The sequence below is a fragment of the Podarcis erhardii genome (genome assembly GCF_964252035.2).
Source record: "Podarcis erhardii genome assembly, chromosome: 2".
Taxonomy (NCBI): Eukaryota; Metazoa; Chordata; class Lepidosauria; order Squamata; family Lacertidae; genus Podarcis; species Podarcis erhardii.
The window spans coordinates 127,548,963-127,574,700 of NC_138498.1; the positions used below are offsets into that span (position 1 = coordinate 127,548,963).

General features: G+C 54.8%; 2 protein-coding genes across 2 annotated transcripts; both read right to left on the minus strand.

Moving 5' to 3' along the window:
• Positions 1 to 428: 428 nt before the first annotated feature.
• Positions 429 to 6,952, minus strand: ZBTB22 (zinc finger and BTB domain containing 22). The gene is made up of 2 exons (XM_081851653.1): positions 6,574 to 6,952; positions 429 to 2,826 (listed from the first exon to the last, which is right to left on the minus strand). Exon 2 carries the CDS (start codon positions 2,820 to 2,822, stop codon positions 1,332 to 1,334), a length of 1,491 nt encoding a protein of 496 aa, XP_081707779.1. The 5' UTR covers positions 2,823 to 2,826; positions 6,574 to 6,952; the 3' UTR covers positions 429 to 1,331.
• A 4,001-nt stretch (positions 6,953 to 10,953) lies between these two features.
• Positions 10,954 to 21,523, minus strand: DAXX (death domain associated protein). The gene is made up of 7 exons (XM_081849181.1): positions 21,342 to 21,523; positions 17,118 to 17,925; positions 16,387 to 16,613; positions 15,048 to 15,219; positions 13,260 to 13,713; positions 11,610 to 11,796; positions 10,954 to 11,078 (listed from the first exon to the last, which is right to left on the minus strand). The coding sequence occupies exons 1-7, from the start codon at positions 21,510 to 21,512 to the stop codon at positions 11,019 to 11,021; spliced, it is 2,079 nt and encodes a 692-aa protein (XP_081705307.1). The 5' UTR covers positions 21,513 to 21,523; the 3' UTR covers positions 10,954 to 11,018.
• Positions 21,524 to 25,738: the final 4,215 nt, after the last annotated feature.

The following is a 25,738-nucleotide window of genomic DNA, read 5'->3' on the forward strand; positions in this document are numbered from 1 at the left end:
TCTTGTATCTTTATGCTCTGAACCGCCCTGAGAGGTACGGATGAAGGGTGGTATACAAATTTAATAAATAAGCAAAACAAGTCCAGAATCTCTATGCAGTTGTGTTATTCTTTAGCCGAGAGTCCTGCCTTCGTAGAATGGCAGAATTGGGGGGGGGGCTCTACAGGGGCGTCTAGTCCAACCTGTTGTGATGCAGGAATCTTTTGCCAAACGTTTGGCTCAAACCCACAACCCTGAGATTAAGAATCTCTACCTCTACCAAGTGAACAGCGGGTTGGGCTAGAGGACCTTTGGGGGGTCCCCCTTCCAGCTGTACAATTCTAGGGTTCTCTGAACATCAGCCTCTTGGTGGAGGTTCCCAAATGGGAGTAGGTTTTGGGGGGCTGGGAAGTTGGTGTAGAAATATACAAACCGTGGTCGGGGCCACAAGAGATCAATAAATATTTATAGAGAAGGTTCAGTTTCTTTGTTTTTTCTTAAAAAAAGAGAGAGACTCAAACGAAGTTAAGTTACAAAAATCTCAAAGGTGAATGGAGGCAGAGAGAACAAGATGCGGAACTGGGGGGGGGAGCAGATAAACAGCATTAACTCTGGGAAGGGCAATGCAGGGGAAAGTGTTCTGCACCCCACGTTCTCCCTAGAGGGGGGCAGAAAGAGGCCTCCCCCACCCCGCAATTATGACAAAGGTCCTGGTCTTCCCCCTTTCCCTGGGGGGACAATTTGAATTTCACAGACACACACACACAAAGACATGTTGGTTGGTGGCACTCAGCTCAGGGTTGCCACCTTTCCTGACCGCTGGCTGCTCCTCTGCTTGGTCTCTGGCAGTGGGGGGGTGTCCTTGCTCAGCTGGGGACGTGAGCCCCCTCCCCCAAAGCACCTGCTCTCCTGAGCCACAGACACCCCCTGCTCTTGACACCCACAGGAGAGACACAAGGGGGCGGGGAGAGGAAGGGTGCTGGCTGCTACATGACCCCCCCAACTGAGACATGGAAGGTGTGGGGGGGGGTATTTAGTGTTGAGTCCCACACGGGGTCCCTTCCAACACTACAACTCTATGGTTCCCTCCTTACAAGGTGCAAACATGGGGGACATCGACTGACAACGGAGAAGGGTGGGGGGCTGTTTACAAGGAGCAGCAGGGGGTCCTGAACTTCCTGGGGGAGACGGTGGCTGCAGAGGACCTGCTCCGGACGAGGTGGGGGGGTCAGTCCAGTGGTGCTGCCCTGCCCACCCCCTAAAACTCAGTCTGAGGTGGGGGACGTGTGCCCAAGCTTGTCTGGGTGGGGGTCCCCAGCACAGGCCGGCTTGGGCTGCCCCCCTGCTCCTCCTCACATCTTACTGCTCCCCGCAAAGCCCAGTTCGCTGCGGGGGGACCTCCCGTTGCCCCACTCGGCCTCGGCCCCCATCCGGGAGGGCGACGCCGCCTCCTTCTTGGCGGCTGCCGGGCCGCTGGCCCCCCCTCCGAGGCGGTGCCTCCTCTCGCAGTGGCCCTTGTGGCGCATGAAGCTGTCTCGCCACATGAACTTCTTGGCGCAGACGTCGCACTCGTAGGGCTTGAGGCCCGTGTGGGTCTTCATGTGCTCGGTCAGGTGGTGCTTCATCTTGAACTTCTTGTTGCAGACGGGGCAGTCGAAGGGGCGCAGGTTGAGGTGCATGTTGACGTGCCGGTCGCGCATGCTCTTGTGCGAGAAGGCCTTGCCACAGTGGCACATGAAGATCTTGTTGCCGTCGCCCGAGCCGGCCGCCAGCTGCACCGCCCCGTGCTCCACCGGGGCCTGCGGCGGGAAGACCACGATCTGGTTGCCCTGCATGTCCATGGGCAGGAGGGCGCCGCGCGGCGCAAAGGGGGCGGCCTCCTCCAGGCCCTCGTAGGCCGAGGGGAAGTCCTCCGAGGACTCGCAGAAGTTCACCTGCTCCTCCAGCTTGCCCCCCGAGCCGCCCCCGCCGGGCTCTGTCAGGGTGCGGACGTCGCTGATGCTGAGCGCCGCCTCGGGCGCCAGCCCAGCCACCTCCACGGGGTCCTCGTCCTCCTCGCAGGTCAGCACCAGGTCCTCCTGGGAGCGCTCCTTCTTGACGAAGACCCACTGCTTCTGGGGCATGATGCTGGGCCGCACGTAGGCCGGGCGCCGGCCCTCACTGCTGTCGCTGACGTCGTCGTCCGTCTCCAGGACGAACTTGCTGCCGCCAGCGAAGGGGTCCGGGCAGCGCGGGGGCCCCTTTTCGGCCTGGAAGATGACCTCCTCGTCGTGGTCGTCGCGCTCTCCCGCCAGCGCCCCCCGCAGCGGGTGGAACTTGCCGTGTTCGGGGCCCTCGCCCGAGTCGCGGGGGCTGAAGTAGTTGCTGCTGCTGGGCGACTGGTTGTCGCTGGTGCGGCTGGAGTGGGCGCGGAAGGAGGAGGACGAGGAGGAGGAGGAAGGCCCCAGGAAGGCCCCCCGGCGCTCCTTCAGCAGCTCGGTGCACTTGTCCACAATGTGCCACATCTGCAGGACGCTGCCCACCGTCAGGTAGTTGACGATCTCGTCCGAGGCCATGCTCAGCTTGCCCGTGTAGGCTGAGCCCAGCACCGTCTCGAAGGCCACGGGGTCCATGACGCTGGGCAGCACGATGGACGTCATGTTCTTCAGGAGCACCTGGTCGTGGAAGTAGGGCGAGGAGGCGGCCAGCACGGCCCGGTGGGCCCGGAAGACGCGGCCCTGGACGTGGATGGCGATGTCGCACAGCTTGCCCTCCACCCGCTGCTGGTTGAGGTTCTCCAGCAGGGCACTGGTGACCTCGGGGAAGTCCACATGGACCACGGGGAGGCCGGAAGAGGCCTCCATGGCGCTGGGGAGCGGAAAAAAGGAGACAGGAAGGGAACGTGGGTTAGAAGGCTCTGAAAAGGAAGGCAGCTCAACTGATGGCTCGGAGGAGGAACCAAGAGGCCTCAAAAGCAGGTTGGGGGGATACAAATTAATGGAAAAGGAGAGGGCTGTGAATGGCTGCTAGCCAGGACGGCTCTTCTCCGCCTCCACAGTTGGTGGCAGTGTTAGAAATTTGCCAGCTGTGTCTTGCGACTGGCACGGGTTCCACTGCCCCCCGTAGAGATCTCTGGGTGCCACGTTGGCAAGAGACTTCTCCCTTCTGAAGCAGCCAGCAGAAGAGCTTATTTCGTTGCATTTATGAAAGCATATTATCCAGTTAATCCCTACCACGACCCTGTGAGGTAGGCAAAGAGGCTGCGACCGACTCCAAGGTCCTCCGGGGAGTCAGAGTGGGGATCCGAACCCTGATCTCCTGAGTCCGACACTCTCAGCATCACACCCCCCTGGTTTCCTAAAACTCTTCTGCTATGGGGCAGCTCTATGAATTAAGTAGGTAAAATAAATACGAGGAAAGCCAAATGTCACCTAGAGAAGGATCTGAAATATTTTCCTGTGAGACTGATTTCAACAGGCAGGGAGTTCCAAAGGGTAGCTGATGCCACTCTAAAAGATTGAGTATTATGTGGGGTGAGGCGATCACAGAATCGTAGAGCTGGAAGGGACCCCCAAGCATCATCCATTCCAACCCCCTGCAAATCCGGATCTCGTAGGTAAACTGGTCCCAAACTGCACAGATCTCCGAGGAGCAAAGACGTCCTAGGCCTCACTCCCGTCAGCAATTGCACTGCAGCATCCTCCCCAAATGCAGCTTCCAGATCCGGTGTGAGGGAAGCCCCACAGAAAGAGCCTGGCATGAATGGAGCACATTTACTCAGAAGTAAGCCCCCCCCCCAGTCCATGGCGTTTGTTTCCACTTGCACGTGCAATTGTGATATAACATTATTTTATTGCACAAATTGTGATATAACATTATTTTATGTAAGTGCAGCGGAACCAGAGCTGCTTGACTTTTATAACTCCCTGGGCCGGCAGGAGGCTGCTCAGACTTTTGGCACGAGAGCCGGTGATTCATTTCGCTGGCAAGAGAGACGCTCTTAGCTCTGAGGCCACCCGGAACTCTTCGTTTTTCCCAGCCGCTACACCTATTCTATTCAGATAAAACCACCAAAGGGGGTGGGAACTTTGAACCCGCTTCTCAAAATATCTGTGACAGGCCTGTGGAACTCCCTGCCTATTGACATTGCTGGGGTCTTTCTGTGGCCTCCTTAAAAAACAGTTATTTAAGCAAGCCCAGTGTTATATACTGAGTTGAATAGGATCCAAAATGCAGCAGTCTGATTGGTCCTAGAACAATGCAGCAGTCTGATTGGTCCTAGAACAATGCAGCAGTATGATTGGTCCACAGGAGCCACCCAATCTAGCTCCAGGGGGAAGTGAATCCGCGACCTGATTGGCCTACAGGAGAATCCCGGAAAGCCAATCCGTGGGGCCCATTGTGTAAATAATATATATAAGGCAGACATTCTGGGGAACTTCCATTCCTCCTCACCACTATGAGCTGAATAAAGAGCATGAAATCCACTCTTGACTCCGAGTATATTTCACCCATCCACACAACTTTCATTTCTTCTTAGCTGCTGTCCATTTCAAATGCCTGTCTTTAACCCAGCAATTCCAGTATCTAGTTTTATATGTCAGGGGCCCATATGCTTCAGCTGCGATTCCTGCACTGCAGGGCGCTGGACCACACGACCCCTTGGGGTCTCTTCCAACCTTACAATACAGTTCTAGATTTTTCTAAACTGCTTATAACGGGGTGCTGCTGCTGCTGCTGCTTTTTAAACAAGCAATTGGGATGTACATTTCATTAAATTAACTAAAAAAGAGGCCTGAGTCCCAGGTAACACGACTGCCAACCCACTCCCGTGGGGTCAGGTCATTGTTTTGATCCTTTTACAGAGTTTTCTGTGTACTGCGGTATATTATGAATTGTGACTTGCTGTTCTTTTTATTGATTATATTTTGGTGATAATTTTATTGTGCATTATTACATTCTAATGGGTTACTGATTCTTAGTTTATTTGCTATAGGTAAAGTTATGTTTTCAGAAGGACCTTTTTTTGCACTGGATCCAATTGTCGTAAGACTTGCGACCTTTGCTATATGTTTTGCCGTTTCTCCCGCTGGCAAACCGCCTTGTGCATAAGAATATGGAACGGCAGCGTACAAATTAAAAAGGAAATGGAATGAAAACGGTTCTGCTGAGACGGGGCGTTGCGAACAGAGAATCAGAGGATCGCAGGCTTCGAAGGGGTGCTGTGCCGATGCTTCTGGGGGGCAGGAGGGGGGCAGTCGAGATGCCGCCCAAATCTCAGTGTTGGAGGGCAGGAGAGGGCGGGGGCTGACCACCTTCGGGGGCAAAAGCCTTTGGGTTTGGTCTCCGTTCCTTGTCCCAGGCCTCTCACCCCACCAGAAATGACCGGTAGCAGATCTGTTGAGTCCTGAATGCCAGATCAGTCCACAATGAAACCTTGTTCATTCACGGTCCGATTGCGGGTGAGCAGGCTGCTCTGGCTTGGGGGAGTCACCTGCGTGGGCCTGGCCTTACCCAGCTGTGCCCAGCTGTGCTTCTGGTGCCAGGGGGCTGAAATGAGGGTGTTGCCCACCCCCTCCTTGACCAGCGAGCCTCTTGACCTTGCGATGGGCTTGGAGGGCCTGGCCTGATGCTGCACCAGAGACAGAGGGGGGGTTCTGCTGCTCCACCGCCCCCCTGGCAGCACCCCTGATCTGGCTGGCCGAGGCAGTGCCTGAGGGATTGTTGGACCCCAGAACGATAATCCTGGGTGACTTCAGTAACCAAGCAGAGGGCACCTCGAGGCTTCATGGGTCTCTCTCAGCTGGTCCAACACACCAGGAAAGGCACTCCCTGGATGGGATATTTGCCCCAAATGCCACAAGGGATGGATGAAGATGAGGGGAGGGCAATGCACCCCCTTGTCATGGGCGCTGGCATCCGATGCCACTGGCCACGGTCTCCTCTGGGGAATGGGGGGACGGCTCTGTCATGCACCAAGTCCAGAGAGCAGCATGGCGGCTGCGCTCTGCGAACTAGATCATCTCCAGTCTATTTAACATCTACCTGAAGCCGCTGGCAGCAGGCATGAGGCCCCGATCTGGTGGAGCGCTCTGTCCCAGGAGACCAGGGCCCTGCGGGACTTGACCTCTTTCCTCAGGGCTGCAAGACGGAGCTGTTCCACCAGGCCTTTGGCCAAGGCACAGTCTGACCCCCTCTCTCCTTCGGTAATCCTCACAGAACTCTAGCCCAATGGTTGCCATGGATTTGATTTTGAATTGATTTTAGAATGAATTTTAACTAACTGATTGTGATTTTAGGTAAATTGCGTTACTTTTATTGTTGTTAGCTGCTCTGAGCCCGGCTTGGGCTGGGGAGGGTTGTATTTAAATAAAAAAAAAATTATTATTATTATTATTATTATTATTATTATTATTATTATTATCATCATCATCATCATCATCATCATCATCATAGAAGGGACCCCAGGGGTCATCTAGTCCAGCCCCTGCAATGCAGGAATCACAACTAAAGCATCCATGACAGATGGACACTGAACCTCTGTTTAAACACCTCCAAGGAAGGGGGGCCCACCATCTCTGGTGGGAGTCTGTTCCCCTGCCAAACAGCTCTTACTGAAAGTTTTTCCGCTGTGTTCAGTCGCAATCTCCTTTCTTGTCACTTGAAGCCACGGGTTCGAGTCCTACCCTCCAGAGCAGGAGAAAACAAAGGAGCTCCATCTTCCGTGGGACAGCCCTTGAGGTCGTATCTCTCGGTCTCCTCTTCTCCAGGCTAAACATTCCCAGCTCCTTCAAGCGTTCCTCCTAAGGCTTGGTCTCCAGACCCTGGGTCGCCCTCCTCTGCTCACGCTCCAGCTTCTCCACATCCTTCTTAAACTGTGGTGCCCAGAATCAGACCCAGTCTTCCAGGTGGGGTCTGACCCAGGCAGAAGAGAGAGGGACTCGGACTTCCCTGGATCTGGACCCTGGACTTCTGCTGATGCAGCCTAGAAGTTTCAGGATGACCCTCAGCTCTGTTTCTCCATAACATCTGAGTGGGGAGAGGCCACTGCTTGGAGGTATGAATGAGGAAAATAAGCTGAGCTTGAATCCTGGCAAGGGCTGGATCCTGTGGGCAAGGAGCTCCCTGGCTGGGCTGAGGGAGCAGCTTCACAGCTTGGGTGCTTCTGGATCCAGCCCTGTCCCTGGAGGCTCAGGGGGCCCCTGTGACCAGATGGGCCTCTGCGCAACTGCAAGCGGTTTGGGGGTGCTGGCGACCATTCCTGGACCAGGAAGGCCTGGCCCCAGCTGCTCATGCCCTGGCTACTTCAGGGCTGGATCACCGCAATGCGCTCTCCGTGGAGGATGCTGCAGCACGATTGCTGACAGGAGGGTGGCCTGGCCTGGCCAGGACTGCACACTTGTGCTCAGAGGTTTGCCCTGCTCACCAATGTGCTGCTGGGCAGAGTTCAAAATGTTACTCTTAGCTTGGGACCAGTTTACCTGAGGGCCTGCCTGACCCACATGCCCCCTCCCAGGGACCTGTTTGTCCGGAGCCGCAGAACCCCCCTTTCCTGCCTTCTTGTGCCCAGGCTGCAGCTCTGATCCCCCTAGGGGACGGCTGCATAGTCCTGCCTGGCAGGGGTGGGGGGGGGCTGGATGACCCCCGGGGGCCCTTCCAACTGCACGTTGGAACTCCCCGCCTCTGGAGACTGGTCAGGTGCCTGCGACAAGCAGTCTGGCTCAGCCGAGCAGGTCCGTCGCCTGTCTGGGCAGCTCCACTCTGGCGCCTTTCCCAGCAGGGCTGCCGCTCCAGCCTCTTGGTCCAGCGGCCAACGGACCGAGGCGAGCCGCCTGGATCGGGCGGGCGGGCGGGCAGGTAGACGGCGCCTGCAGCTGGAGGCAGGCAGGCCCCCCCCCCGCCGCCCTCTGCACGCGCCCCGGGGCCGCCCCGCCCGCCCGCCCGCCCGCCCGCCGCGCCCCTCCGCTCACCCTCCGGGCTCCCGGGCTCGCGGCCTCTTCCTCCGGCTCGGCTCGCAGGCGCAGCGCCGCCTCCCGCCCGCCCGCGTCGCCTTTAAGGCGCGCGCATTGGACGCCCGACGCAAAGCGCGCTCGCGGCGGCCGGGGGGGGGGGAGGCGGGGCCGCGCATGCGCCCCACCGGCGGAGGAGGCGGCCAGGCGCAGGGCGGGGCCGCATTTGCATACGCCTCGCCGGTGAAGCCCCTGGAAAACCCGGCGCCGGAGCCCAGGCGGGATCGGGGCTCCGCGGCCCAGCAGCTGGGACGGAGCAGGCAGGAGCTGAGCGAGAGCAAGGGCCGAGGAAGGGGGGCGGGGTGGGGTGGGGGTGGGGGTGGGGGGGTCTCCATAACGAGTTCATACAGGTTCAGGCAGGGGGCTCCGCTGGTCTGACACAGCGGAAATAAATAATGTCTGTAAAAAATTCTGGTGCCTGAAGAAGTGTGCATGCACCCCAAAACTTATAGCCAGAACGAACTTCGTGGGTCTCTAGGTTTCCCCAGATGAGGAGATCAGGCCCTCCCTCCCATTTCCTTAAAAACTCTGGCAAGTTCTTCCAGAGATGGGAGTGCCTGATCCCCTCCTCGGTCTCCTGGGAAATCTCCACGTGGGACAAGAAGCCACAGAATTGGGAAAGGAGAACGGCAAGGCTGCATATTGTCTCCCTGCCTATTTAACTTATGTGAAAGGCTGGGCTGGATGAATTAAGATTGTCGGAAGAAATATTACAACCTTGATGGCAGAAAGTGAGGAAGAATTAAAGAACCTTTTACTGAGGGTGAAAGAGGAGAGCGCAAAATATGGTCTGAAGCTCAGCACCAAAAAAACAAAGATCCTGGCCACTGGTCCCATCACCTCCTGGCAAATAGAAGGGGAAGAAATGGGGGCAGTGAGACAATTTACTTTCTTGGGCTCCAGGATCACTGCAGATGGTGACAGCAGCCACAATAATAATAATAATAATAATAATAATAATAATAATAATAATAAATTTTATTTATATCCTGCCCTCCCCAGCCAAAGCTGGGCTCAGGGCGGCTAACAACAATCAAAATAATCCAACATTCTAAAAACATTCATTATAAAATTAATTAAAATCAAATTAAATTAAATTAAAATCAAATTAATCAAATCAAATCACAAAATTAAAAGACGCCTGCTTCTTGGGAGAAAAGCAATGACAAACCTAGACAGCATCTTAAAAAGCAGAGACATCACCTTGCCAACAAAGGTCCGTATAGTAAAAGCTATGGTTTTCCCAGTATTGATGTATGGAAGTGAGAGCTGGACCATCAAGAAGGCTGATCACTGAAGAATTGATGCTTTTGAATTCTGGTGCTGGAGGAGACTCTTGAGAGTCCCATGGACTGCAAGAAGATCCAACCTCTCCATTCTGAAGGAAATCTGCCCTGAGTGCTCACTGGAAGGACAGGTCCTGAAGCTGAGGCTCCAAGACTTTGGCCACCTCATGAGAAGAGAAGACTCCCTGGAAAAGACCCTGATGTTGGGAAAGATGGAGGGTGCAAGGAGAAGGGGACGACAGAGGACAAGATGGTTGGACAGTGTTCTCGAAGCTACCAGCATGAGTTTGACCAAACTGTGGAAGGCAGGAGTGCCTGGCGTGCTCTGGTCCATGGGGTCACGAAGAGGCGGACACGACTAAACACCAACAACCAAAAGTGCTACTGGACAATTTTTTAAATAAAAATTATATATATATTTTAAAGGATCTTTCTAAGGGATTTTTAAGGAAATTTGAAAACAGATTTTTTAAAGAAAGTTTTTCTAAAAATTAAAAAAAAAAACTTTGTATTTATTTCAAGTTTATGCAGGTTAAGTCAATATTCTTAAGAAATAAAAAAAAGAAATGGAAGCTGGATTCTGACAAGAAGGGGTCGTGTGCCCCGCCTGTCCTGGGAGGACTCACCTTCCGAGGGTCTGACTGGACTAGACGGCCCTTGGGGATACCAACGCCCCAATTCCGCCCTGTGCTTGGCACCCAAAGCCCTAAGAGCATCTCCTGCCACATCAACCACCTCTGGGCCCCGCAATGAGCAGCAGGTCTCGGCTGCCCCCTAGGGGCCCGACAGCAGGGCCTTCTTGGGGGTGGCTCCCCAGAAGGGTCTGGAAGGCACTCCCTGCCCAGGCCCCTCTGCCTCCCCTTGCTAGTAACCTCAGGTCTCCGGGTTGTGGGTTCGAGAGCCATGTGGGCTGAAAGATTCCTTCAGGGGAAACCCAAAACACTCCGTGTCTTTTTCCAGTATTGTAAAACTGTGTATGTCTCCCGTTCCTCTGAGTCCCTGGAGTAGAGCAGGATTATAAAGTGCCTTTCGTCACCAAAGTAAGGGGCTAAACCCACTCCCCACTCCCACTTGGGGGGGGGGAGAGAGAGAAATGATAACAACAATTATGGTGTGTGTATAAAATAAAATAAAATAAAATAAAATAAAATAAAATAAAATAAAAAATAAAATAAAATAAAATAAAATAAAATAAAATAAAATAAAATAAAATAAAATAAAATAAAATAAAATAAAATAAAATAAAATAAAATAAAAACAAAAACAAGTTTTCTAATTTAGGCCACCCATCTGACAGAGTTGTCCTAGCCACTCTGGGCTACTCCCAACAAAATATAAAAACACAAAAAAACCTCAATGGAAAGCACAGAAAGAAGGAATAACCCCCCCCCAGATGTGCTCTCCCCAAACCATCCCTTTAACAGAACTCACACTCACAGCAGCCTACAGAAAAATATTTGCCTATTTTTTATTCCCCCTGCTTTTTTTTTTTTTTTTTTGCAAAACGAGCTCCCAAACGGACAGAACATCAATACGCCCACCCCCCTGCCACCCCCCATGGCACCCAGAAGAATACAAACACAGCAGTCCCCGCCCTTCGTCCCCCTGCCCCCTCATGCATCACGCAGAAGCCCCCCCACCCCCCTGAGTCCAGGAAGGCAGAGTCACCATCTTCCAGCAAGCCAAGATTTTTTTTGAGGGGGGGGGTTCCACCTGTCCTTCTGCTCCCCGCCCCCCAAGTCTGTGCCAGATTGTGGTGAGGGGGCTAATCCGAGTCTGACAGGACGATGATCTCCTCCGGGTCGCACTGGGTCGCCACGCTGGCCTGCAGGGGTGGGGAGAGAGGGGGGTCAGAAGAGGAGGAAACTGGTGCCCTGCACCCCCTCCCTCCCCAGAGCAGCACGCAAAGGCCTTTGACTGCCCCAGGGACCTCCCTGAGGCAGACCAGCTGGGAGGAGGGGGCAAAGTTTAGGAAAACTCTTCTGGCCTGAAGAGAGAAGTTTTTATTCCTCTCACGTCACGGCTAGAACTCGCGGGCATTCGAAGAAGCTCAACACGGGGAGATTTGAGGTGGGCAAAATAAGGTCCTCCTCAGTTGACACGTGGAACTCCCTGCCACAAGAGGCAGGCACAGCCAACCAGCTGGGTGAATGGAAAAGGACGTTCCTAGGCGTATTTGGCCACTATGAAGAGGGGAGGCTGGAGCAGCCACTGGCCCAGTCCAGGCGCTGACTCGCAGGGGAAGAAGCAACTGAGCACCCCCAGGGCTGGTGCTGGGAGAGGAAGGAAGAGGCAACCTGGGGCTCCAGATCGGGGCTCTTGTGCCTGGGGCAAATCCACCCCCCCCATTTAGTACCTTCCAGATGGCTGCAAGGAGGCGGCCCTGATTCTGCGGCTGGGGGCTGTCCTGGGAGCTGCTGACCAGCCCCAGGCCTGGGGAGTCGGCGCAGGTGGAGTCGGCCAAGGGGGCTGGGCTGAGGCGCCCCTCTCCGTCCTCGTCTTCCTCCTCCTCCTTCGAGCCAGTGCTGGGCACCTCAATGCAGCTGCCAGAGAAAAAACACACATTGACGGGGTGCTTGCACAGCCTGACGCCCCCCCCGGCTGAGGCGGCTCAGAGCGTTTCGCAGTGTTGGAGAAGGGACCCCGAGGGGTCATCCAGCCCCTTCCGCCTGCCCTGAAGAAATCGCCCCTCAAGCATCTCCGACCGTTTCCAAGCGGATGTTGGGAGCCCACCTGACAGGGACCCTTGCAGGGGGTTGGGTCCCTTCCAACTCCACCCTTCTCCGATTCCACGACCAGCTCTCAGGGACTCCACCACATCCCTGGGGAAGAGGGCTGCCCTTCAGCCTCAGGCCTGGGCTGCTCCCGATCCGGCCACCCCAGTAAGAAGAGCCCCCCACTGCAGACACACAAATGGTGTCTGGCCAGGAAACATTCTCTGCTTTGGGGCAGAACTTGGGAAAATGCCGTTTGGGATTTGATCTGGACTTGTCCAAAGAAACCTCTGCTTAAAAACCTCCAAGGAAGGAGAGTTCAGCTCCCTCTGGACTAGGCTAAAAGATCACACAATGAGTCAGGGCACATTTCAAAGCAGAAATCATTTTGTGGTTTGCCCCGACAGCAGCCTAGTGGTTGGTTGTCTTTGCACCTGCCAGGAAAGCAAGGCCGTAATAATAACAATAACAATAACAACAATAACAACAATAGCAATAATAATAATAATAACAACAACAGCAATAGTAATAATACGTGGCTCCTGTCCAGGTTTGTTAGTTGTCTTACTTTAAATGTTGTGAGGATCCTATTCCCTTTTAAAAGGTGTTTTTTGGCAGGGGGGATTTGCTAGGTTGTTTTTATTTTGATTATGTATTTTGTGGTTCTATATTTTGATTTTATTCTGTGTAACGCCCTGAGACCTCCAGGTATAGGACAGTATACGATAAAATACTACTACTACTACTACTACTACTACTAATAATAATAATAATATAAACCTTTTGGCGGGACAGCAAGGAAGGAGGCAGGGAATCCCCCACTCTAAGAGCAGTTGCAGAAAAGACCCAGAGGCGGAATTTTTAAAAACGTGCAGATGCAACAGCTCTGCAATTTACAGTCTTTACAGACATATCGAAGTAAGAAAAGGCAAAAACATTCCTTTTCCACCGGGCCTTGGGCGCAAATGTGTCAGCGACCGGTATTGTGCTTTTGGTCATTATGTTCTGCATTTGCCTTTTATGTTGTCAAGAACCCTGCGCTCTTTGGATGAAGGAAAGTATATGTTAGCATTTCTTAAAAGAGGCTCTCCCTCTGAGGGCTCAGCACCCAGGCAGGTTTGGGGCAGGACCTATAGATTTCTTCTGGGCCAGCCTGGACCCCTCAGCCCCCTTGCAATCACAGAACTGCACTTGGAAGGGCCAGCCAAGGGCCCTCTAGCCCCACCTGCTTGCCCCCCCCCCTAACCATGGAGTCTCCTCTCCCCCTTACCACCTCCCTGCCCCCCGCTCACCTGTTGGAGTCCCGCCTGCTCCGCTTGCTGGGGGGCTGCCCGTTCACTCCACGCAGGAGGCTGCCGTTGTCCTGAGCTTGGCTGTGCTTGGCTGGGGGCCTCTGGGGACATGGCGGCTTCTGACGCGACCGGAAGACGGGCGAGGCCCCCCTGCCCCCCTGGGTCTGGTGCGGGGGGGAGGGGGTGGGGGGCGGCGTCTCGCCCGCCTCCAGCGTCAGGGCCTCCTCAATCTCCAGGAGGAACTGCTGGGAGGGGGAGGTGCCCACGGCAGGAGGGGGGTCCGCAGGGGCCTGCCCCACGCGCTGTCCACGTTCCTCTCCTTGGCGCCCCTCCGGGTTGTGCTCTTCCTCGTCCTCTTCGTCCGGCTCTTCCTCCGAGGAGGAGGGCACCAGCTCAGGGGCCTCCAAGTCCATGTGCTGGTCGGCCTCCACTTCCTGGACGCGGGGGTCATCATCTGGGAGGGAGGGGAGGACAGCAGGGTTACGCTGTTTTAATTTATCGTTTGGACAATTATTTTTATTGATTTACCAAATTACTACAGATCAAACTGAATTAATTCAATATGCCCCAAGGACAGAAGTACTGTTTTTTTTTGGGGGGGGGACAGGTGTGGGGGACTCCCTAGTCCTGAAAGGGGCAACTGTGCCCCTGAAGGACCAGATGCGCAGCCTGGGAGTCATTTTGGACTCACAGGTCAATTCTGTGTCCAAGGCAGCTGTCTACCAGCTCCATCTGGTATGCAGGATGAGACCCGACCTGCCCACAGACTGTCTCGCCAGAGTGGTGCATGCTCTGGTTATCTCCCGCTTGGACTACTGCAATGTGCTCTACGTGGGGCCACCTTTGAAGGTGACCCAGAAACTACAACTAATCCAGAATGTGGTAGCTAGACTGGGGACTGGGAGCGGCTGCCGAGACCACATAACACCAGTCCTGAAAGACCTACACTGGCTCCCATTTACTTATTTATGTATGTATGTATGTATGTATGTATGTATGTTTATAATATGTATCCGTTCTGCTGCATCAATTCTCATTTAGTCTCTAGATGACATCACTTCACATTTGCTGATCACATGGCATGCATTCAGCTGCTCCTTCCCACCTCATGCCGCCGCCTGGTTGTCGTCCTCTGCCTTGGCCAGGTTCCATGGGGTGCAGAGCCCATGCAGCTGGCCTGGGTGGCAGAGGCAGTCTCCCCACCGCCACCTCCTGCGCGGCTCTTGGACATACGCGGCCGCCTCAGCGGGAGAAGGCGTCGCCCAGAGGTGTCCATGGCTTCGGATTGGCTGCAGGAGCTTCCTGCAGCCAATCCGAAGCCGTGCCAGCGTTGCGGAAGTCAGTCCCCGCGCGCCGTGCTGGTTTAGCGTGGGGTCTGACTGGGCGGGCGGCAGGGTCCGCAGGCTGGATTTATGAGCCGGGGGGCTGCATCCAGCCCCTGGGCCGTAGTTTGCCGCCCCCTGATCTAATCCATAAGAGCATGCGTAGCTCAATTCTGGACTCTGCGCTCCTTTGTTTTCTCTCTTTCAGCTTGTGTGTGAAATGGCAGGACCCTCACCAAAATAAGGCCCCTCAGGGTGGGCCCCCAGGGTCATGAAACTCAGCCAAAGCATCCGCACAGCCGATAGAGCCTGAGACTCTTAGGGTGGCGGGTTCGAGTCCCGGGACACACGACCTTCCAGCCTCTGCTTAGAAACCTCCCCAGGAGGAGCCTTCCAAAGGAGGGACAGATTCCTTCAGAAAGTGGGGGGAGGGTCCCTTCTGATGCCCCCCCAGCCCCAAGCCTACCTGGGGCAGCCCCTTCCTCCTCCTCCTCCTCCTCTTCCTCCTCCAGGCTCTTCTGCAGCTCGGCTTCTATGTCCGACTCTGACGAAGACTCTTCCTCCTCCTCCTCCTCTTCTTCCTCATCGTCCTCTTCCTCCTCCGCCCCTGCACTGGCCACGCTCCGGCCGGGGCTGCCCTAGGGAAGAGAGACATCAAGGGTCACCCTCTGATCCTGACAATGCCAGGGATGGACAGACCCCCCCCGAAAGCGCTGCGCCCCATCAAGATCCCAGAACGGTGCCCAGGGCAAATCGCCCCAGAGAGACCCTTCCCCTCTAAGGAGGGGGGTCTCAAAGCAGCAGCAGCTGCCCAGGCCCCCGCCTGCAGGAAACAAGCCCCCAAACAGCCCCTCCCTGCCCACCCCTGGATCCACCCTCACAGGAGGGAACCCAGGGGCCATCTAGTCTACTCCCCTGCAATGCACACCAAAAATGCATTTATTCATTGACTATGTTAAGCATGCATGTGCATAAAGAAAATATCAGAGCCATCGGGGATCTACGTGTGATGCCTGATCATGAAGAAGAGTTACTGGCAGCAATATTAAGAGAGAAAGATAATGAACTTTTTGTAGCAGAATGGAGGCCCTTTTTTAATGTCTGGAAAAGCACTGCAAACAAATGAAATCACGGGCAGGATTTGAGCTAGGGCTAGCAGAAGAAAAACGATAAAGGAACTATACTAGAGAGAGGTTGGTAATAGATGAGAAACTGAAATATAATGCACTAGAAAAGAGTTTGAATAAAAAGACTGGGGGGTGGGAAGTCAAGAGCCAAAACAATCTCTATATAATCTGAAGTTAGCTTGCAAAAATTTGGAAACTCAATGAAAATTACATGGGACGGGGGGGAGTGTTACAGTCACAAATCTATTGCAGGAAACTGGTATCCTTAATTTCCCGGTGGAATACGGAGGTTCTTGGCAAGCCTTTGAAGGATGGCTGAAAGATGCCTGCTGAATCTCCAGGGGCAGGGAGTTCCACAGGGCTGAGCCATCAACACTTTATTATTATTATAATTATTATTATTTGTTGATTGACATAAAAGGCTCCGCTTCCGAGTGTTGTCTGGCTGACTCGGAGAATGGGCATCGATGCTCTTGCAGGTGGGCCCAGATGGGCTGGGAGGGTTCAGGTGCAGGGCTTTGTGAATCAACGTTGAGGACCTTGAACCCAGCCCAGCACGAGAGGGGGTCCTTTCAAAGGAGGCAGGTGGGGAAAGGCCCCCACCCAGAAAGACCCCCCTCTGCCGGAAGCACAGCCTGCCACGAGGGGCGCCATCTTTTCCCTGCCAAGCCCCCTCACCTCCTGGGGAGAGGCCGGCTCCCCCTGCTGGTGCCCGGGGGCATCGCTGGGCCCGGGCCCGTCTTTGCCACCCCGCGACTCCCTCCGGCGCCGCTGCCCCTCGTCCTCGCTCCTGTCCTGCAGCTGCGCAAACTGGGAGGTCACCTCCTCCAGGCGCTGCAGGGCCTTCTCCCGGTTCTGGCGCAGGCGCCGGGCCAGCTCAGGGTCCGACAAGGCCGGGTCCGAATCTGCAGGGGAAGAGATGGGCCGGGTGTTGCAGCGGGTTGGGATGGATGACCCCCGGGGTCCCGCAAAGCTCCACAAGGCCAAGAACCCCCTGAGCCCCTGCCTGGTCTGGAGCTTTGTCAGTAGGACAATCTAAAATACGCTCAGGTGCCACAATGGGTCCGTGCGCCCGGCTTCTAACCAGAAAGGCGATGGGATGGCCGTGGGCAGGAGTCCCGCTCTCCCCCCTCAGAATGGCCTCCTCTGAGGGAAATTTTCAACATTTCCCACTATTTCCATGGTGTGTGCATGTTTCTGAACTCTGAAACATCTCTAAAGCCCTACGAGAATGATGGCCAACTCCCCCCCCAAACGGCCTCCTCAGAGGGGAATTTCCATTTCCCCGTTACTTTTATTATGTGTGCCTATGCCTCTGAGGCACCTGTGTGTGTTCAAACAGGCCGAGGAGCATGGCGGCCGGCCTGTTGTGCCCCCTGCGCCCCCCGCCAGTGCCCCCGGGCGCTCACTGGGCCGGTACTGGTCGGTGAGATGGCTGCCGAAGTTGTAGACGAGGTCGAGGTGGCGGCGCTCCTGGAGGCGGTTGCCCACCTCGCGGAAGGCCTCGGCCGCCATGCTCTCCATCTGGCGCTTGGGCAGGCCCAGGCTGTGGTGGGTGCTGGCCTTCTGCACGGCCTTGAGGATGTCGGCGTAGTCGGGAAAGGCCTCGGGGCGGTTGATGAGGCGCTCAATGCGCCGGTTGACCTCTGGGTAGCGGGTGCCGCGGTATGGGATGCGCTGCTCGATGACGCGCCCCGTCAGGCTGCTGCAGGCCTTCAGCTGGCAGAGGCGCTGGAAGATGCGCACCATGCGCCGCTTCAGCCGGCTCTCCTGCAGGTACGTCGAGTCCTCGCTGTCCAGCTCCTCCAGGTCCAGCTCCCGCTCCTGCAGCTTCCGGATCTCCACCTCGTGGAGCCGCAGCAGCTCCTCCAGGTAGCGGATCTGCCGCTTCGAGCCCTCGCCCGGAGCCTGGACAGCGGGGCCCGGAGGGTTCGCAGCAGGGCCAGCAGGGGCTACGCTGGGCCCGGGGGCCTCCGGCGCCGGAGCCGGCAGGGGCGTCTTCTTCTTCTGGCTGTGGGCCCGGAAGACGGTGCAGAGCTCGTTGATGTAGACGTAGACCTTGGTGCTGCGCGCCTGCACCCGCGCCAGGCAGCGGCCCAGGACGTTGCGGAACTCCACCGAGGAGAGGAAGGCGGGCGCTGCCTTCTGGTGCCGCCCCGTCAGGTAGGGGATCACCTCTGGGTGGTCGGCCGTGTGCATGGAGCAGAAGGCCACAAACTGCGGAGAAAGGAGAGGAGAGGGTCAGGGGCACAGGGAGCCCACCCTCCCACCCAAGCCTGCACCCACGGGAGTCCCCGCCAGGGACTAGAACCTTGGAGAGGCTCCCTGGAACTGGCCAAGAGAGGGGCCATTTTGAAAGGCAATCCTCTCCTGCGCCTGGGGCTTTCTGGTAGGCAGAAAAGGCAGCATGATGGAGGAAGCAGGGAGAGAAAAGGTTTCTTTTCTCTCTCTCTCTCTCTCTCTCTCTCTCTCTCATAACACTCGAACTCAACCTCCAAGGAAGCCAGATGTTGGGAGATTCGGGGCAGATCAAAGAAAGGACTTATCTGCGCAGCACATTGTTCAACTGTGGAACTCCCTCCCAGAGGAGGCAGGCAAGGCCACCCGTATTCCCTCCTACAAAGCTGCCTGAGTTCTGTGATCTTCAGGCGAGGTCTCAGGCACGTTGGAACAGAAGGAAACCAAACACATTGAGGACGGAGCCTGCCGGGGAGCGGCAGCCTTTTGACAGGCCCTGCACAGAGGAGGCTGCAAGGCCCCTGGAAGACTTCCAGCGTGGCTTTGAGAGAAGGCGGAGGGAATGCTCAACGGAGGACGCCTTGTCCGTGGCGCATCCACCCTCTGCCAGCCCAAGGTCACTCCCAGCCTGAACACAAGACACCAAGGGGGGCAGCTTCCAAGTCACAGAATGGTCATCTAGTCCAGCCCCCGGAAATGCAGGAATCGCAGCTCAAGCATCCAGGACAGATGGCCGTCCGATCTCTGCTTAAAAACCTCCAAGGAAGGAGAGTCCGCTACCTTCCTGTCCTGTGCCCCCAGAACATTTTTGGCAGAGGAGGCACCTGGTTTCATTTCCCCGGAATTAGCCTCCAGAAGCGGTTTCGTCCTGCTGGCCACCTGACCTAGAAAGCTGTCTGTGGACCAACGCTGGCTCCCTTGGCCTGAAAGCCAGATGAGCGCTGCACCCATAGTTGCTTTCAGCAAGGCATTTGACAAGGTGCCCCATGATATTCTTGTAAAGAAGCTGGTAAAATGCGGACTTGACTATGCTACCACTCAGTGGATTTGTAACTGGCTGACTGACTGAACCCAAAGGGTGCTCATCCATGGTTCCTCTTCATCCTGGAGAAGAGTGACTAGTGGGGTGCCACAGGGTTCTGTCTTGGGTCCGGTCTTATTCAACATCTTTATCAACGACTTGGATGATGGACTCAAGGGCATCCTGATCAAATTTGCAGATGACACCAAACTGGGAGGGGTGGCTAACACCCCAGAGGACAGGATCACACTTCAAAACAACCTTGACAGATTAGAGAACTGGGCCAAAACAAACAAGATGAATTTTAACAGGGAGAAATGTAAAGTATTGCACTTGGGCAAAAAAAATGAGAGGCACAAATACAAGATGGGTGACACCTGGCTTGAGAGCAGTACATGTGAAAAGGATCTAGGAGTCTTGGTTGACCACAAACTTGACATGAGCCAACAGTGTGACGCGGCAGCTAAAAAAGCCAATGCAATTCTGGGCTGCATCAATAGGAGTATAGCATCTAGATCAAGGGAAGTAATAGTGCCACTGTATTCTGCTCTGGTCAGACCTCACCTGGAGTACTGTGTCCAGTTCTGGGCACCACAGTTCAAGAAGGACACTGACAAACTGGAACGTGTCCAGAGGAGGGCAACCAAAATGGTCAAAGGCCTGGAAACGATGCCTTATGAGGAACGGCTAAGGGAGCTGGGCATGTTTAGCCTGGAGAAGAGGAGGTTAAGGGGTGATATGATAGCCATGTTCAAATATATAAAAGGATGTCACATAGAGGAGGGAGAAAGGTTGTTTTCTGCTGCTCCAGAGAAGCGGACACGGAGCAATGGATCCAAACTACAAGAAAGAAGATTCCACCTAAACATTAGGAAGAACTTCCTGACAGTAAGAGCTGTTCGAGAGTGGAATTTGCTGCCCAGGAGTGTGGTGGAGTCTCCTTCTTTGGAGGTCTTTAAGCAGAGGCTTGACAACCATATGTCAGGAGTGCTCTGATGGTGTTTCCTGCTTGGCAGGGGGTTGGACTCGATGGCCCTTGGGGTCTCTTCCAACTCTATGATGATTCTATGATTCTAGGCCTTGGACTGCACTTCACCATCCTGGGGTCCTTGACCTTTCCCCCTATATGCTTTCACACTCTGCTTAACCGCAGTCTTTGGGATGCTGGGCTCTAGGTCAGGGTCAGCAAACCTTTCCAGCAGGGGGCCAGTCCACTGTCCCTCAGACCTTGTGGGGAGCCGGACTATATGTTGCCATGATTATGACCCGCTTTTTTGGCAAAAACTCTTACTTGGACCAACCCCAACGTTACCCAAATGTGATTTGCGGGGGTGGGGGTGTTCCCTCACACCCCCACGCTGCTTCCTTTGCATTTTACGCATTGACAGTTATTATTTCTCTCATAAGGCAGGGTGGGGGGCTGAGGTAAGCGTGCCATTCTTGAATCCTTTTCCCTCTTCCCCACCCTGGAAGCAAAGATTGCAGCGCGCGCACGATGGACAGAAAAGGGGCTTGTTTCAAGCAACTGCCCACCTCGCTTTTGACCCCCAAGCCTGGATGAGTCCTAAAAAACATTGCGCGCTGGCTGCCTGGATTCCTGGTCTGTCCATGCGCTGGATCTAGAAGGGAATTGGGCCTGATCCAGCCCGCAAACCTTGGTTTGCCGACTCCTGCTCTAGGCCCAGAGAGGGGAGAAGCTTTGGAGAGCTGCCCACTGAGGCCTTGCCAGTGTTAAAAGCTCATATACAGAATATTAGCAAAGCACCAAATGCCACCTTAAACCTAGGCTGCAGTCGCCACAACAAAACATCTAGGCACCTTTTGGCAATGAACTTTGTTAATAATAATAACACCGCGTTTCTAAATGTCTGGGCAGGTTCATCTGCACAGAAATTCCTTGAGTAGGAGCCAAAAAAAGCACAGCAAACACACCACTCCTGACATCAACAGACAGGGAATTCCAGAGCTGCCGCTAAAAGACCAGCTTCTGACAAGTGCGGACCTTCAACATGGCTAGCAAGGACCACCCTAAGAAGGCCTGAGGCCTTCTGGGGGCCACGAGGGCTGGGTGCCCTGCTGCCCACGGTGGAATCCGAACCTGCAGACGACAGGCACCATTCCTCCCCCGGCAGCTTCAGGCGGGCCACCACCAGGAGCGCAGGCCGACCAGCTCCCCAACTCCGGAGGGAAGAGGAAAGGCCAGCCCTCGCCCCCCTCCCCGCCCAAAAGCAGTTCTGAGTCACTAAGCCCAGCCGAGAAAGGACTTGGGGAAGAAGGAAGCCCAGCCGGGGGGGGGGGGCAGGGCAGGGCAGGGCAAGAAGACCCCCCCCCGCCTCGCTCCATCCCCCCGCCTGCGGGGGTCTCCCGAGCTCACCTGGGCAAAGAGCCGCTCGTTCTCGGCCTTGAGGCTGGCGGGGTCCTTCCCGGGGGCGGGGGCTCTCTGCCCCGCTGGGCCGGCGGGCTGGGCCGGGGGCTGCTGGGGCGCCAGGGGGGGCTCCTCGTCTTCGTCCAGGATGATGATGCTGCCGCTGGGGGGGGAAGCCATGGCGGCGCCGGCAGGGGCGGGGGGGCGGGCCGAGCCGAGCCGGGCCGAGCGGGGGCCGCGCAGCCCAGGCGGAGGGCCAGGCGGAAGAGCCCCTCGGGCGTCCCCTGCCGGAAGGAAAGAGGAGCGTTCTTCACCTGCTCGAGACCCCGCACCGGGGGGGGGGTCTCCCCTCCCCTCCCCTCCCCCTGCCCCGCCCACCTGGCCCAAGAGCCGGGGCCCCAGACCCGGCCCGGCCCGGCCCCCTCTCTCTCTCTCTCTCGGCGCCCCCGGCCGCCGCCCTCCGGCTTCGCTTTCGCTTCCCTTCCCTCCTCGGCGGCCGGCCAAGAAGAAATGCCTCCCTCCCTCCCTCGCGGCCCACTGCGCAGGACCGGAAGTCCCCGCCTTTCCCGCCATCTTGCCGTCCGGCGAGGAGCCGGGCGCCGGGGGCGGCTTTCCCGCGCTGGCTCTGCGGCGCTTGGCGGCCCTGCTGCGGCCGAGCGTCGGGCGCTTCGCCCGCGGCTCCCCGGCTCCCCGCCCCGCACGGGAGGCCTAGCCGAGGCGGCCTCGGGGGGGCGCCGCCGCCTTGCCGTCCTACGGAAGAGGCGCCTCTTCCGGCCACGTGACCGCCGTCACGCGCCCGCGATTCAAACTCCCAAGGAGCCGTTAGCTTGGGCCGCCCCGGCCCGGTCCCTTCCCGCCGCGTGAGGCCTTGCCTTAGGGGAAGAGGCCCCCTCGCCCTCCGCGCCCCGCCGCCCCGAGGAGCCCAGGCCGGTCAGTTCCCTCCATTCCGCGGGAATGAATTCCTGGGCGCTGAGGTGCCCGCGCATGCGCCCCGCGCCCTCTTCCCCCCGAGCCTCCTATTGGCTGCGCAGGGACTCGTCCGCGGTCGCCCTCGTTCCTCGGCCTCTGCGCATGCTCCTGTCGTCTTCCCGCTTCGTGGAGGCAGCCATCATGTTGTACGGAAGCGGCGGGGGCCGGGAAGGGCTCCGGGCTGGGTGGAGACGCCGAGGCCGAGGTGGCCGGGGCGCCTCTCCCGCCCCCAGCCCAGCTTGGCCAGAGCAGCGGGCAGCAAACGGAGCCAGCCCTGGAGGGGGGAGCTTCGAAGGGCTGGTCTTGGGATGGCTTTGGAAGCTTTTCTATGGAAGCCGCCCAGAGTTGCTGCGGAAACCCAGCCAGATGGGCGGGGCAGAAGTCAGATTTTTGATGATGATGATGATGATGATGATGATGATCACCACCACCACCACCATCATCTCTGTCTGTGGACAGCCTGGCACAGAAAACTCTCCCAAAGAGAAAGAGCAGCCTCTGGACAGGCAGAAGTTCAACAGGTGGAGGAGACACAGGAGAAGGTTCGCCTGACGAGTTTCTGTCTGTCGGGAAGCCGCCCTTCTGCCCTTGGGAGAAGGGACCTTTGGGTAGCCTTGCGATGCTCAGACGCTGAACCTAAACCCTAAGCAGCCTTGGCCCAGCAGACCTGAAGGAGCGTCTCCACTGTTACGGAAGGGGGGGGGGCATGTCTTATTCACCTTCTTCGCTACAATATATCTGCTCAATTTCTCTAGGACTCCATCACCCCTCCCCTGTCCTCCATAATCCCTCAAGGTGTCAAGACCCTAATCCGTTCAAATCTCTGATCAGCCTTTCCTCCAGGCAATGTCAGGTGGCAGACTATGCATATTTGGGACCATTGTTTTCTCATCCCCAGGAAGTGTTTATCTGTGCATATCTCCAGCTCTGCATATTCCCCCCTCCCTCCTCCATATGTTAATCTGTGTAACCCCCCCACCTTCCTGAAGTGCTGATCTGTGTAACCCCTCCACCTTTCTGAAGTGCTGATCTGTGTAACCCCACCTTTCTGTGATGTATTCATGACGTGTTTTGCACTGTATTCTGGGACATGGAGGGAGTTTCAAAAACTCATGTCACCCCTTTCTCACTGTTCAATCTCACCTTGAACCTGTTGCGCAATAAACTTGGATCTTCTGCAGTTTGCTCCTGTCTCCGGCTGAGCTCATTTTCCTCCGCAGGGACCCACGGACTTGGTCTGATGAGCTGGGTGGCAGAGTAGCCTCGCACCCAGATTTTTGCCGTAACACCACCCCCATCATTCTGCCCGGACACTGAGGTCCAGCGCCGAGGGCCTTCTGGCGGTTCCCTCCCTGCGAGAAGCCAAGTTACAGGGAAGCAGGCAGAGGGCCTTCTCGGTGGTGGCACCCGCCCTGTGGAACGCCCTCCCATCAGATGTCAAGGAAATAAGCAGCTATCTTATTTTTAAAAGACATCTGAAGGCAGGCCTGTTTAGGGAAGTTTTTAATGACTGATGTTTTATCGTGTTTTTAATATTTTATTGGGAGCCGCCCAGAGTGCGGGGTATAAATATTGTTAAAAGGCGAAAGATTTATATGATCTGAAGAGAAACCAGATGGTTGTCACCAATGGAAGCGAAGGCACAGAAAAAACTCAGTATGGAGGCCAAATGGCTGAAATCTTGAGAAATCTTGGAACAAGATGGAGACAGAGTAAAACTGCAGAGTTTTGAAAAATTAAAAAACAAAGTGCGAGGTTGGCTCCATTATTACCAAATAATGGAGGCATATAATTTGGACAAAAAAGTTGGCTTCCAGGTGGAAAAATCAAAATTGGAAACAGAATTGCTAGATCCCAAAGTTAAGAATTTGTCAAGAATTTATAACTTGCTGTTGAAATGGAACACTCAGGATGAAACAGTGAAATCTGCTATGATTAAATGGGCACAAGATGTTGGACATAACATTATGATGGCTGACTGGGAACAGTTATGGACCACAGGTTTGAAATTTACGGCATGTAATGCCCTAAGAGAGAATTTAATGAAAATGATTTATAAGTGGTACATGACACCAGTCAAGCTTGCAAAAATTTACCATTTGCCCAATAATAAGTGTTGGAAATGTAATGAGACTGAAGGTACATTCTTTCACCTTTGGTGGACATGCCCAAGGATTAAGACATTCTGGGAGATGATTTATAATGAAATGAAAAAGGTATTTAAATATACCTTCCCGAAGAAACCAGAGGCCTTTCTCCTGGGCATGGTCAGCCAATTGGTGCCAAAGAAGGATAGAACTTTCTTTATGTATGCAACAACAGCAGCAAGAATACTCATCACAAAGTATTGGAAGACACAAGATTTACCCACCCGGGAAGAATGGCAGATGAAGTTGTTGGACTACATGGAATTGGCGGAAATGACTGGCAGAATCCGAGACCAGGGAGAAGAGTTGGTGGAAGAAGATTGGAAGAAATTTAAAGATTACTTACAGAAACACCGTAGAATTAATGAATGTTAGAAAGATGTTGGAATGAAGTTACATGGCTTTAGCAGAAATGCTATAAAGAATTAAGTACAATAGATTGTAAATGGATTTAAGGGAAAAATAAGGTTAAAATGGGTTAAGATAAATTATAGGACAGAAAATTGAGGAAGATGGAAAGGATTTGCTGAAACAATTAATTGAAGTGGAATACAAAAGAGGGAGGTGTGAGGAGGTCGCTGAAACAAGTAAATGAAAGATAATATTGAAAGTATTGGGTGTGTGTTTTTTAATTGTTTTTGTTTTGTTCTGTTATGTATAGGTAGTGTTTTTGTTTTAGTATTGTACTGTATTGTTTTGTTATGTTTAACTCTTTCTTTTCTTTTTTGTAATTCTTAAATTCTTAATAAATATTCTTTAAATATATATATAGTTATTGTTGCCTAAGGGCGCCAGGAGAACCTGCAGCAGCTGGATTAGGCCAGAGGGACACGCCTGCAGACAGGATCCAAGCGCAAAAGGAAGCCTCCCCTGCTGCGGTTTCCAGCCATTGTGGTTGGTAGCTCCTCCTCCGTGAACTTCAAAGCTGGGCTGTCTCCTTTGGGAGGGAGTTCCATAGATTAACCAATAAGTCCTTTTTTATTGAATTCTGAATCTTGCATTGTTCAGCTTCATGGGGTGTCTTACGCTACAGGAGAGATAGAAACTTTTCTCTATCCATTTTCTTCATCCATTATATTAACCATGTCATTATGTCATTTGCCTTTTTACTAAACTCTGTTAGAAATATGTGTATTAGAGAGGGGGCATGCATAATGTTATTGTTATAAAAACAGAGACGGCTCTGGTTGCCCTAACGGATGATCTCCGTAGACAACTGGATTGAGGCGGGTCAGGACTGCTGATCCTTTTAGATTTGTCAGCAGCCTTTGACATGGTCGATCATGATCT

Excerpts from the sequence above, each read along its gene's own strand:
- ZBTB22 (XM_081851653.1), bottom strand. The coding sequence starts at position 2,822 with ATGGAGGCCTCTTCCGGCCTCCCCGTGGTCCATGTGGACTTCCCCGAG.
- DAXX (XM_081849181.1), bottom strand. The coding sequence starts at position 21,512 with ATGGCTTCCCCCCCCAGCGGCAGCATCATCATCCTGGACGAAGACGAG. Across the intron at positions 16,614-17,117 it reads CACCGACCAGTACCGGCCCA|ATTCGGACCCGGCCTTGTCG; the intron begins GTGAGCGCCCGG and ends CTTCCCCTGCAG. Across the intron at positions 15,220-16,386 it reads AGCCGGCCTCTCCCCAGGAG|GGCAGCCCCGGCCGGAGCGT; the intron begins GTGAGGGGGCTT and ends TCTCTTCCCTAG.